Source organism: Phoxinus phoxinus, assembly GCF_949152265.1.
Source record: "Phoxinus phoxinus genome assembly, chromosome: 21".
NCBI lineage: Eukaryota > Metazoa > Chordata > Actinopteri > Cypriniformes > Leuciscidae > Phoxinus > Phoxinus phoxinus.
In genome coordinates, this window is record NC_136896.1 from 3,049,868 (window position 1) to 3,064,018 (window position 14,151).

The 14,151-nt window shown below is 36.6% G+C and overlaps 1 protein-coding gene and 1 long non-coding RNA gene across 3 annotated transcripts in view; both read left to right on the forward strand.

Moving 5' to 3' along the window:
• LOC306990037 (uncharacterized protein) overlaps nt 1–9,541 on the forward strand; it is a 56,584-nt gene extending 47,043 nt beyond the window's left edge. For both annotated transcript variants that reach the window (XM_079596253.1, XM_079596254.1), the window contains 6 exons: nt 125–297; nt 1,328–1,398; nt 2,096–2,253; nt 4,236–4,380; nt 4,894–5,037; nt 6,189–9,541. In XM_079596253.1, coding sequence (XP_079452379.1) covers nt 125–297; nt 1,328–1,398; nt 2,096–2,253; nt 4,236–4,380; nt 4,894–5,037; nt 6,189–6,461 — 964 coding nt within the window. In that variant the 3' untranslated portion in view covers nt 6,462–9,541. The remainder of the gene's footprint in view (nt 1–124; nt 298–1,327; nt 1,399–2,095; nt 2,254–4,235; nt 4,381–4,893; nt 5,038–6,188) is intronic.
• Nucleotides 9,542–10,208: 667 nt separating this feature from the next.
• On the forward strand, nt 10,209–12,472 carry LOC306990039. The gene is made up of 3 exons (XR_013795793.1): nt 10,209–10,334; nt 10,422–10,507; nt 12,185–12,472. It is a non-coding gene; the product is annotated as an uncharacterized lncRNA (long non-coding RNA).
• The last annotated feature ends 1,679 nt before the right edge of the window (nt 12,473–14,151 follow it).

The following is a 14,151-nucleotide window of genomic DNA, read 5'->3' on the forward strand; positions in this document are numbered from 1 at the left end:
GCATTCTTACAAACATACACAGTTTGATGGCATTATACATAATGAGTTAATGGTTTCATATTCCTCTTTTATGCACTTCCTCTGGGTCAGTACTTTATTTAGTTTGATCTGTTTCTTCCCTCAGCGATGAAGAAGAGTTACGCAAGTCGTTCTCGGAGCTGGGAGAGCATCGAGACGAATCAAACTCCAGAGGAATGAAGCGGACGGGCAGTGGTTTAGTTTCTCCGTCTGGTTCTCTTCTCTACAAAACGGGTTTCTTGGTGAGGAAGGTCCACGCCGACTGTGATGGAAAGAGAAGTGAGTGATAAAGAGGACGCAACATTCCTAGATTATTACACATAACTTACTGTGAGTCATCTTATGAAGACATTTATATTTAGGACATTACCAGAAAGTTTTGGATACTTTTGATGATCTTTTCTAATAGTATATTTAAACTTTACAATAAATGTTTTGCAAAACTTTATTTTAAGGTGACGTAGTTACATTGTACTTAACTACATGTTACGGTTAGGGTTAGTTACTTGTAATTATGAATAATTTACTGTTTTATAATCTACTATTTTACTTATTATTACTTATTATTTTGTGAAGTTTAAAGATACTATTTGAAAAGATCATCAAAATAACCAAAACTTTCTGCTAATGTCCTAAATATACATTTCTTCATTAGATGACTCACTGTAAGGAAAGCTTTGGTTACTTTTGATGATCTTTTCAAATAGTATATTTAAACTTTACCAAAAAATGTTTTGCAACACTTTATTTTAAGGTGACATTGTTACACGTTACGACATGTACTTAATATAGTAATAACAGTAAATTATTCATAATTACAAGTAACTAACCCTAACCGTTTCACGTTACGACATGTACTTAATGTGAATAATTTACTGTTATTACTATAATTACAAGTAATTAACCCTAACCGTAACATAGTAAATACATGTAGTTAAGTACAATGTGAATGTGTAAAAAGAATGTGTAAAAAATGTCACCTTAAAATAAAGTCTATATCCACTCTATATATTACAGATTTAGGACATTTAACTGATTCTGAAATGTACAATATATGCATGTACATAGTTTAATATTATTTTACAGTAGCTTACAATGTCACAAAATGCAAATAATTGTATTTCCTCAGAGGTGTAAAAACATCTGCCAACAAAAACATATTCATTTATTTTGAAGGAAATGCAGGTGTAGTGGGTTTCTATCAAAAACTCTTTAGTCAACACCAATGTATTGATATATTTGGTCAATTTACCAGCATAATACAAATCTGTTTACATTTTTGCTTGTTTATTTTTCATGTGAAATGCAGCACCTCGTGGGAAAAGAGGATGGAAAACATTTTATGCTGTTCTTAAGGGACTCATCCTTTACCTGCAGAAGGTGAGTTTCTATCTTTCTTCTTTCCTTCCATCCTTTCTTTTTTCCTGCCGTCCTGCTTTCTTCACATTCCTTTTTTATTTTTTTAGAGAAGGGACCGTGTACATTATTCAACATTCATGAATGTAAATGTTCCCAAATTAACCCGAAGGCTAGTTTTCATCTGTAGTCTCTTTGCCAGATGTTATTAGGCCTAAAACTTGTAATTTTACATTTAAAAAAAAAATGAATACAGTTTTATAAACTAAATTAATGTATTTCTTCCCTCCTTATGTGTTTATAAAATTGAAATAAAATGTCTTCATTCATTCATTTATGCTTACATTTTAATTGTAGTTTTTATTTGTATTATTACATTTAATGACATAGTTAAATAAATAAATAAATAAACTAATTATTAAAATTAGTCTGTTAAATCCCTCCACATAATATATGTGTGATTTGTTCATTATACAGTTAAATGATAACTCATCTGTATATTAAGTACTTTTGCCAATATTTAGTGCCTTTCAAACACATAATATTTGTTTGCTTTAATATTAACCCAACAGCTGTTGCATTTTCCCCGATATACACAGTTTGGTGGTAATATACATAACGAGTAGAACGACAATATGATCAATAAATCAGTAATGATTACGAGAGTGTACTATGAGGTCATCTCTGATGCATTTAATTAATTACTGGATTGTTTTTCCAGGGCGAGTATCGGCCGGATAAACAGCTGTCCGATGAGGATTTGAAGAATGCCGTGTCGATTCACCATTCCTTGGCCATCCGAGCCACAGACTACAGCAAACGGCCAAACGTGTTTTACCTCCGGACCGCTGACTGGAGAGTCTACCTCTTCCAGGCGCCGTGAGTTCACCCTCCGAAGGAAATGTGGAAAATGGAAAAGTGTCAGAGTCATCAGACATCAACTCCACTTCTAAAACTATTCTCCCTTTTCCGCTTATTTTACATCTGCTTACTCCCAACCTCCTCTCATCCGTGGACATCACAGTAACACAGTGTCCTAACCAGATGCGATGCGATAAGATCCAGCAACAAATAATTTGTCTGTCCACACTAGAGGCGATGCGACTGCGAGAGGCGTTTTCGATCATCAATCAAAACCCACAGCCAATCAGAATAGCGTGTGGGCGGATTCTCAAAACCCACAGCCAATCAGAATAGCGTGTGGGCGGATTCTCAAAACCCACAGTCAATCAGAATAGTGTGTGGGCGGAGTCTCAAAACCCACAGCCAATCAGAATAGTGTGTGGGCGGAGTCTCAAAACCATCAGTCAATCAGAATAGTGTGTGGGCGGAGTCTCAAAACCCACAGTCAATCAGAATAGTGTGTGGGCGGAGTCTCAAAACCCACAGTCAATCAGAATAGTGTGTGGGCGGAGTCTCAAAACCCACAGCCAATCAGAATAGCGTGTGGGCGGAGTCTCAAAACCCACAGTCAATCAGAATAGTGTGTGGGCGGAGTCTCAAAACCCACAGCCAATCAGAATAGCGTGTGGGCGGAGTCTCACAGCAAGTGCACGGCACCAGAGAGTAAACGTTCTTGTTTCCAGTTGTTTCATTTCAAGATCTGAGGTGAATTTTCCATTGTTGCTTTTACACCTAACGTTACAAAGCTGGAGCACTAAATGATATTCAAAGTCACATGACACACTTTTAACATTAAATAAAGCACATAAACAGTGCCTGAGATTATCATCGCCACACTTTTTGTTTGTTGTTCCAGCGCGACGTCGCAGAAAAATTGAAACCGTTTCTAAAATAGAATGGTCGCTGTCGCGGCTGGTTAGCACAAAAACTCTGATTAACATGATAAAGATTCCTTTTATCGCGCGTAGTTAGGACACGGTGTAAATGCAGCATCCTTTCAATTTCCCACAGATAAAGTCAAGTCCCGTCCTACGTTTAATTATTCCAGTTCAATATACTGTTTAACTTGGAAATGCATTGTGTGACACAGCATTGCAAAAAGATCTCTGGAGATAAATGAGCATTTAGATGTGCAAATCTGTGTCACACAGGTGTGAGAATCACTTGGGCATCTATGTGCATTTGCTTATACACAAACAGCAAAACCAGTCAGCTTTAACTGGAATACATCACTGAGATGCATCATCTGTGCAGCACGAGGCTCAGCATTTGGCATCTTTTCTGTCCAATTTCTGACAAAACACTCATGTAGTCCCGTCGGCTGGATTTATTCTTTTGTGTGTGTGTGTGTGTGTGTGTGTTCACACACATTCCCGTTCCCCAGGAGAACTCGCTCTGCTCTAGTTGAAGTTTGCCCCAGTTTCAGCTCTCATTGCTTGTGCTGGAAAATCCACTTTTTTTGTGGGTACATGTTTGCACTTATACATAAACACTGCTTTTTTTTTACTGCTATTCCACATCTTCTCAGATTGGTGGAGCCGTCTTTAGGATTATAGGTAGCTAGGATAGTTAAACACGTTTTTATATATATATATATATGTGTGTATGTATGTATGTGTGTTCATCACACTGCTTCTTTACCATCATTTAACAACCGTAGACTCATTCTTGGTCATTTCATTTTTTTTTTTATATATATATATATATATATATAGCACAAATAAACATAACAGGTTGACCACGTGCTTTACAAGGCAAAAGTCCAGGAAACATGAAAGGAAGTGCAAAATACCATTAACACATAATGTAATAAAATCATAATTGAATTGTCGTTCTTCAATTGATACTGCTTGAGAAATGTAATGATTTTTACTTCTAGAACCCACACTCTTTTAAAGTCTTGTACTTATTACTAATATTTGTATTAATATTTACATGGGTTTGATTTGTTTGTGTAGGAATGCTGAACAAATGCAGTCTTGGATCACACGCATCAACACAGTGGCGGCCATGTTTTCAGCCCCGCCCCTCCCCGCTGCCATTGGCTCACAGAAGAAATTTAGTCGGCCGCTGCTGCCAGGCTCCGCCTCCAAACTATCACAGGTCAGATGATCACAATAGCATTAATGTTGTCACATATGTATCTTATCATTATCAAATATAAGTCTTTAAATTAAGGTTTCATTCGTTAACATTAGTTAACTACATACTTCTATTGCATTTCTACATTTACTTATACATTTTTTAAATCAAAGTGTGTTATCTGTTAACATTAGTTAATACACCATGAACAAACATTGAAGAATTGTATTTATATTAAAAAACATTAAAAAAGGTTAATAAATGCTCTAAAAATATATTGTTCATAGTGGTTCTTGTTGCATTAACTAATGTTAACAAATGAGTATAAATATGAAATGTATGGTAATATTAATATAAAATATGAATACAGAAATATGAAAATATGATATTATTTAATAAAACAATACATTTGAATAATTATGTTACCTATTTGCGTGATGTAGGCAGTAGCTCTCTATTTGTTGGAATAGAGACGTGCTTGTATATGTGTTTATATAAGCTGCAGTATTATAATGTGTGTGTGTGTGTGTGTAGGAGGAGCAGGTACAGGCTCATGAAACACGATTTCGCTCCATCTCCACCGAGCTTGTACAACTGCGCTCTTATCCGCCTGACCGAAAGGTGAAAGGTCGTGAACTTGAGGAGTATCGACTGAGAGAGGAATATCTAGAGTTTGAGGTAAAAAAAATAAAATAAAAAATTCTAGTGTACTGCATACTGTACAGCATGTGCCATAGCGTTCAAAAGGTTGGGTATTTAAAAAAAATAATACAGTGCTTTTCCATTTCCTGAAATGTGTTTTTGGAGATTCAAGGACAGCTTTATATACAGTACTGTGCATAACTCCTATGCACACTCGTATTTTCACCCCCAAAAATTGTCAAAAAATGGATAAAAATAAGTCAGTTATTTATATCTTTTGCTGTAGTCTATCCTCACTTTTACAGGTGAAACTCGAAAAATTAGAATATGGTGCAAAAGTTCATTTATTTCAGTAATTCAACTTAAAAGGTGAAACTAATATATTATATAGACTCATTACATGCAAAGTGAGATATTTCAAGCCTTTATGTGTTATAATTTTGATGATTATGGCTTACAGCTTTTGAAAACCTTTTCACAATATTCTAATTTTGAATTTGGGGTTTTCATAATCTGTATAAGCCATAATCATCAAAATTATAACACATAAAGGCTTGAAATATCTCACTTTGCATGTAATGAGTCTATATAATATATTAGTTTCACCTTTCAAGTTGAATTACTGAAAAAAATGAACTTTTGCACCATATTCTATTTTTTCCAGTTTCACCGGTATATATTTTGCTGTAGTCTATCCTCACTTTTACAGCATTTTTACACAAGTGCCTAAAACTTTTCACAGTACTGAATCTTTGTAGGAATATTTCTGAAAAAAGTGAGAACTGTGTCTTCATGTAATCCCAGACAGACTCGATGGAAGTGAGGAACTGTTTTCAGACTCCTTGAGCATTTCCAAAATCTCACTGGATTATTACAATTAATGGCAAAATAAATGCTTGGAAATGTAAAGTGATATTTCCTACTGACACACTACAGCAAAATATATAAATAACTGGCATAAAAAATACCTATTACTGACAAAATGGCTGCCCACAATGCAGGGGCGTAGAATTTAGTAGGGACGCTATGGACGTGTCCCTACCAATATCCAGTGACATCGATATATCCCTAGCAATAATTTCGATCAAAACTATAGAATGATGTCCCTGTCCCCACCAATTTCAAAATCAAACCTATGCGCTGACACAATGCAATGCACAGTGATCAAATGTCTCTGTCTCTGTCAGAAAACGCGCTACGAGACGTACAGCATGCTCCTGCGGGCCAAGCAGCGCTGCGGGGGCGATGACCTGTCCGTGTTCGAGTCCATGCTCCTGGAGGAAGGGGCGTTACAGAGAGCTCAGTCCAGTCCCACACTACAGGACAGCAGTCTGACCTGCAGCACCAGAGACGGCCCGAGCCCGAGCCAGACCAGCACCGCATGCGGCCCGCAAGAGCCCAACAACTGCTCCCGCGGACAGGGCCAGAGACACAGCTACCGGCAGGCCGTCCGCAAGTGAACCCGCGGGAAGCTCGCGTTACTGGAGAGGAAGTGAGGTCTCTCTCTTTCCTGTGTGCGCCCTCCTGCTCTGTGCCATCAGGAAGTGGTGTTGATTCGGACTGAATCTGACTCTGTGATTGGCTGATGGGTGGGTGATGTCACAACACAAGGTGCTATGGAATCTGGTCGGAAGAACGTGTTCCTCGGAGGGAATTATGAAATGCATAAAATGTTCCTTTGCCTTCTAGTTCTCGGTTTCTTCTGCGACTTTTCGCCGTTCATCGCACACTACCTAGGCCTGGCATGCTTAAACACCCTCAAAACCATATAAAAATACCATATTGTTGGCCGGTTTTTAGTTTTGCATCCCTAGAATTAACTCATTTTGTTTACAAAGCATATTCGCGCGACGAGTACGATGCCCGGGAGCGCTCAAACGAGGCGACGTCAAGGATCGGGAAAACACAATGCTTGTTATTTGTCATACGGGCGTCTATTTTTGTGTGGCGTTTAGGACCGGTAGACTACAGAAACACAGGTGTCTGAACTAACTAGCCCGTATGCCACTAGTCATTTCTACATGTTCTCCAACACTAGCAATCTGTAACTGTACAATAATGCACAAGGACATCATAGTCACGAAATATACCTTTACAATCCATCCATTTGCTCCGCAAAACCCTAAAACGCCTTTTGCACTGAACACTACGTAATATAACACTGCAGAACTCATTTGCTTAATCCGTATTTTAGTCTTTTTTTTCTCTATAAAAATATGTAAGCGTCCTTAAAACGAGATGAGAAACACATTTTGTATATCAAGTCTTGAATTTAGCAGATCTACTTTTTAAGCACAAACCCTTGCAACATTTCGTTTGATTTATGCGTTAAAAAAACGTAATTATCTCTTAAAAATGCATTAATATGCAAAAGGATGTTTAAATATTTTTAACGAAAAAAAAAAAAAAAGCAGGACGATATAAAACGTTTGAGAAAATGATTTCTGCAGTCGAGAGACCGAACAGAGACGCGTACATTTTGTCTGTATAGTTCATTTCTTGAATATGCTCTATTTTAGCTTCTTGTCCTTGTCTTTCTGCATTATTCTCTTGGCTGAATGTTGTCTGCTGTGTACGGCATGGCTGACTAGTGACAATCTTTGGTGTTTTGGAGCCGGTAGGAGACGCGCGGTGTGTAGTTCATGAGTCGAACGGACCCGTTACCCACGCAGCGCACTGAATGTCATCTTTTTCCTGTTAAATGCAGTTAGTCAGTGTTTAAGACGCACTTCCCCTTATTGCTTTCTTATGTAATCGAGGAAAGAGAGTCTGTATATGCGCAAAAATATATCACCTATATAAGGAATGTTTTAAAACTTATAATGAATGTGGTGTGTCAAAATCCAAAACTGCCACATGCAATATTCAGCATAGGCCTGTTTGTGTGATCAACGCATATGTGGATGTTTAAATACACGGCGCGCGGCTTTCCTGTGACACGATGACCAATACTTCGAACGGGTGCTTGAAACCCTTGAATGTGTGTGTGAGGAGATCTGGCATCACATTTCAGTCTCAAGCATTGTTTTTCTTTCATGGTTCCTTTTGCAGATACTGTGTGTGTGGTGTAACCAACATTTCTGAGTCTCGAGTCGAAGCTGGCGTATCTTACTGTGTTACAGTGAGTCTAAAGGGCGAAAGAAATACAAGAGGTCTAAAAGTAAAAAAAAAAATAGTCTGTTTATGAACTTTGTAATGTTGTTTGGGTGAATTTTGTAAAAAAAAAAAAAAATCATGTCCAAGTCACATTTCACCCCAAAGTAAAAACAAAAATGTTTTTTTAGGACCATTAGGGGTTTATTTATTTGATATTGACATTGTGACATTATTTCCATGACAATTGCGCAACATTTCATCTCCAAATCCCAGTACTTTAATGCATTTATTTTGCAATTCCTATTATTTTTAATGGCAATGCTCATTAGATTCTGTTTACTCTATTAGAGTGACAAACATGCTGTAGTAAAAAAAAATTTTTGGTATTGGCAACACACACACACAAACATATGAGATATATATATATATATATATATATATACACACACACACAATGCAAAAACCTTAATGGTCCTAAAAATAGGCTTCATAATCCAAACCATTGATTTGGGGGTGAAATCATGACCTGGACCTTGACCAGTTTTATGAGATTCACTCAATTCAGAGTTGATTTCGATGATGAAATCTGCTGTTGTACCTATAATAATACAGTACACCTTATCAACACAGCGCTGTATATCCAGAGAGCATGATGTTGAATAGTCTTGTGCGTTGTTTATCGGTGAATATAAAGTGGGAAAGCCATTCTCTGCTCAGGTGTCATGAATATAATGTAACCCTTGCAATGCATTCTTCTACCAGCAGAGAGCGCTGTCTTCAGCCATACTTTACTTACGCCACGACAGTGGAGAGATCACTGACGCATTGTTGGGTTTGTGTTTGTACACATATTTATTTGTCATTTTGTTTACTTTTCATGTAGACTGAAGTAATGTGTCTTGGCGTAACCATTTGTCTGGTTACCTGTCGATTTATCGTCTGCTGTCTCTCTAATTCTGCACACACACACACACACACACACGATGACAATGAGCGTCTGTCGTGTCCTGCTATGATGAAATCAGTCGTCTCTGACCAATATGATTATCATATAATACTATATTTTTATTTAAGCAGCACCTGAATGTACATAAACAGCATGAAATTCTTCTGCTCTCATTTGCATCTTGTGTCTTGTTTGTTCTGAGGTGAATATGCATATTTTCTGTTGTTGGTTGAGTGTCGTCTGATGACTCTTGGTGGAGGATTGCTGCTTGTTTAAGCTTGTTATAATTGTAGATGAGGACAAAACTGAAATTGTTATAGACTGAAAGTGAAGGAAACACTAAGTTGTTTTTTTTACTTTTTATTTCTTTGACGTTTCTTTATTCTTTCCCTTTGTTCCTGGTCTTTCATACAGTGTGTGGTTCGCTTGTAAAAAGTTCTGTAAGGACCGTGTTTGTACAGCCTCTCTTTATGATGGCCTAGAATACAGAAATAAATAACAGACTATAATGAAATGCACCAAACTTACCGTGTGAAGTTTGTTTTGGTCGGGATGTTCCTTTATCAATTACACAGACTCCAGATAGATTGAAGAGTAACATTTACATTTATTAGTATCTTTCACAGTGGTGTGCACTGCTACCACCACAAACACACACACACACACACACACTATGCCAATCTCAACTCCTTACTCTCTGCACATGCGCAAACACTAGAAAGGGTTGCCACTACTCCATAAAAGCCATTACACAGTTCTTGATTGCATTTTAGTTGGTAAAACAGCAGAAGTTAAGTTATTTAAATCATTCAGAATTGTTCATTTTACAATTAGTGGTGCTTTACTTGATTTCCACATTGTGTGAATTATATTAAAACACTTTTTTTTTGAGGGGTCAGCGTTTTTAGAGGAGTTTTCAGGATGTTTACTTGCACTGACTCCCCAGATAGGTGGAATTATGTTGTGTGAGTTCCTTGCATATACATTTATTAAAAATAACAAATAGGCTATTGTAACGCAATAAGCATTAAGCGACCATTAGTTTGACTTCAGTTCAGTTCAGTTGTAAATGACACTAAGCAACAGCGAGCATACAACACTTCAGGTTTGTGGCATACCACAGTTTTTTTTTTTTTTAACTTAAACATCAGATCTGAAAATAAACCGGATCTGTCGAAAACCAATATAAAGTGTCAGACCCAGGACAGGAAGTGAAGTAATTCTGAAACCTAAATATATATGTTTGCTCTTGTGACTGTGGGAAGTCACACAGTGTGAAGACATACAGACTGTAAGAATCGTCCTCTTTAAAGTCTTTATCTAATTTGTGGTTCCTCGTTCTTAATTCTAAATGCAAATGTGTTTTTTTTTATTGCAGAAACAAAACCATGAATGCTGTAAATGCTGTGCAACTGTTGGTTCTGGTTTTGACATTTACCGCCGTCTGTCAAGCTGATGGTTATGGTAAGAGAATAAACTAAATCTGAGATCATGTAAAGCATTATGTGAAATCCATCATGTTGTTTCTTCCAATTAATGTCTTTTTATACTCTTATGTGTTTAACACTGTTCCTGGGAACAGTGTCATAAATATCCTATAATTCAATTCAATTCAATTCAATTCAAATTTATTTGTATAGCGCTTTTCACAATACATGTTGTTTCAAAGCAGCTTTACAGAAAATGCATTTCAGAAATGTACATACATATACATATATACATATACAAACATATCGCCGGTGTTGGGTCGTCTCTTCACAGGCGTCGAGTCGTCTCTTCACAGGCGTTGGGGCATCTGAAGTCTCCATGAGAGGCTGGATACATAACTGGAGCTGACGAACTCTATTTGAGTAACAACAACAAAAAGGCAGATGGGAAATCATTAGCGTAGCTGCTGTTTATAATATGAATGCATTTGATCTGATTTAACTGTAGCCCAAAGGTATGAGATGCATTATGTGAATGCTTGGCTAAAGAGATGCGTCTTTAATCTAGTTTTAAACTGGGAGAGCGAGTCTGAGCCTCGGACAATATCAGGAAGGCTATTCCAGAGTTTAGGAGCTAGATGTGAAAACGCCCCCCCTCGAAACCCATTTTTAATTAGTTTATTGTTTATTCGTTCACTTTTGCCATTTATATTTTGTGTTTTATAAAAACTGCTGTATTATACTGGTTTTTAGCAATGAATGGTGTGCATCATAAAGAATAAAGAATATTTAACTCTCCAATTAAAAGAAATGCCAGTATTTTATGGCTAAGAGATCAAATGCACTGCTGAAAAATAACCAATAACTTTTAATCCATGATATTTTTCCTGTATTGTCCTAATGACAATTTTAGGATTGGTTTGTGTAGCCTACAAACACTTATGCATTAATTCATCGTGCATTTTATGTACAAAATGTCATTTTTTAAGGCAGAAAATATATTTTATAGTTTTTAAAAGCTATATCACTTAGCACTGCGTTATTCATATACTTTATTGTTATGAAAATAGACAGAGATGGTTTGAAAAACACATAAATCGTATAATTTGTTGCAATCGTGTGTTTATTGTCTTTACGTTTCATCAGTCAAAATCTTTCTGGATGCCTTTGCACCAATTCTACAATTTCCTATATATGTCATAATAATTTGAGCTCATTGTTTCTGCATTAAATTATTACATTGTTAGCCAACTGATTTTGTATATTTCTGAAATGCAAACTTAGACAGACAACAGATCACTCTAAATGTAATGTGGACTCATGCATTTTCTTTAAAGCTGCTGTGAAACGATTTGTATTGTGAAAAGGGATTTCCTGCAACGTCATAAATAATTACTTTATGTAATAATGAATAATTATTACTTTATGTCCGTTTTGTACTTTCTGTGAGAGAGCGTCCTCCGGCTTCCAGTATGAATGAAACACATCGCCTCGTTTTGGAGAAGAATAAAATGCCAGGTCATGCATAGACTATCGTGTGTCTTTGAATTGAAATCTAAATGTATTAATATTGGCCCTTGAAACCTCTAGTGAACACACTTGCCCAAAAAAACGTGCGTGGGATGATTTTTTTTTTTTTAAAAGTGCACGGGACACGTCCCACAGTCCCTATACTGTATTCTACCCCATGAATTGCTTATATTATATTTTTCAGGTGCCATCAGTGTACGCTGTGAGGATGTGACTGGAACTGTGGATGAAGAAGTAACTCTGTCCTGCAGCGTCTCTCTGAAGAAGTCTGGATGCTGCATTACATTGTACAAGTTTCTATATCCTGAGAAATATACTGACTCCACAATCTGTAGAGAAGTTCCTCGTGACTCCTGTGAACAGAGAAACAACTCCACATGCAGATTCAGTTCAACTACAGCAATGACGGGACAATTCAGATTCTTTATCCAAACAAATTGCCGACCGACACACACTGAATTCACTGTGAACATAACAGGTACAGTAAAAATGTTGTTCATAATTCAATGTTTGCAACTGTACATTTATTTTCAATCTACTAACAGTGGTTTAAAATCTGTTCACAGAGACCAGTAAACCTGAACCTGTCACTGAGGATCCTGGTAAGGAAGATATTACATTCTATTATAATCATTTATTATCGAGTATGAATTCAGGTTACTTACAGAAAGCTCTTATATAGAAAAAAAACAACTTCCTGCTGTTGTTATATAACAAGAATATCAAGTATATAACATGAATTGATGTTCATGTACAGTAAATACAGGTACACCTATTGATATAATTGATCATTATTTACTGAATTACTATAAAAATGGAAACTGCTCTTCCAAATTTTTTCAGAAATAGTCGTAGAAATAAATGAGATGTTAAAGGATGCTTAAAGTCCAAGAAAGTGTTAATATTGATCATGGAAGAGTTTCCAAATAGTGACATATCCGGATACGTTTGAATTTTAATATAATACTGTTGTTTATAATTCAATAAATGTTTGCAAATGTGCATCTATTATTAGTCTAGTAGTTTAAAAAGTGTTAACAGAGCCCACCTGAGAGAAAACATCTTGTTAAAGCTTCTGATGGTCAGGTTATTGTATATATTTAATTAAAATTATTGATTATACTTACATAGAAAACTGTTCTTTAAACCAACTACAAATAAATGATTGAGGTCTGGTTTCACAGACAGGGCTTAGATTAAGTCAGGATTATGCCTTAGTTAAATAAGGACATTTAAGTACTGTTAGGGGGGGTAACGGTTATAAGACCCGAGACCAGATATGATGAAAGAAGACCAGGAGTCGTGAAGTTCAATCAAAAAGATAAAAATTTACTGAAGAATAGTTTGCAGTTTCATTGGTAGAGCGAGCGTCAAAGTCTCACGAGGAGGTCGCAAGCCAACTCTACCTTACACAAAATCATACACCAATTATACCATTTTTCAAGGGCAAGCATAGCATCATCATACATCTGATTGGCTAAGAGAATATAGAACCATAAACAATTTCACACATGTGAGCAGATAAAAGTTGCCTATCGCCATTAGTTAGGATAGCTGTCGCCAATCCCTAGATTTAGGTCAGTTTTGACCTCGCAAGTTAGAAGAGAGTGCCGAGCGCTGAGCGTTGTGTCCCAAATGCCTACGTAGAAAGTCAAACGCACACACACAGAACACCACCAAATAACATCGCCAAGGCCGAAGAGTGCTTGAGCTTTGTATTATCAGTTAGCCAAAACATAGCTCCTCAGGAAGAAAGGCAGAGAAATGGCATTGCTCTCTAGAGAAAATATACATGAAAGAATACATTTAATACAACATGTTAAGCACTGTACAGCTGCTCCTCTGTCCAGAGAAGAAGAACCACATGTCACCCTTGACCCCTGAAGACTCGTGGGTTTCGTGAAGTACGTGCGAAGCGTGTCCTTCGTGCTTAGGCCAGGACTGGAATGCACCTAAAAGATCTGGTTACTGATCTTAACATGTATTCAAGAGAAAAATATAATTTCACAAGCAGAAAAGCATATAGAAATGATTATGTGATAATGCATATATTTGATTATTGATTTGTATTGAAGTAATGTAAGCATTCAAAAGGATATAGAATGAAATATATATATAACTGACTGAAGAGACAAGGGATTTTGACCGACC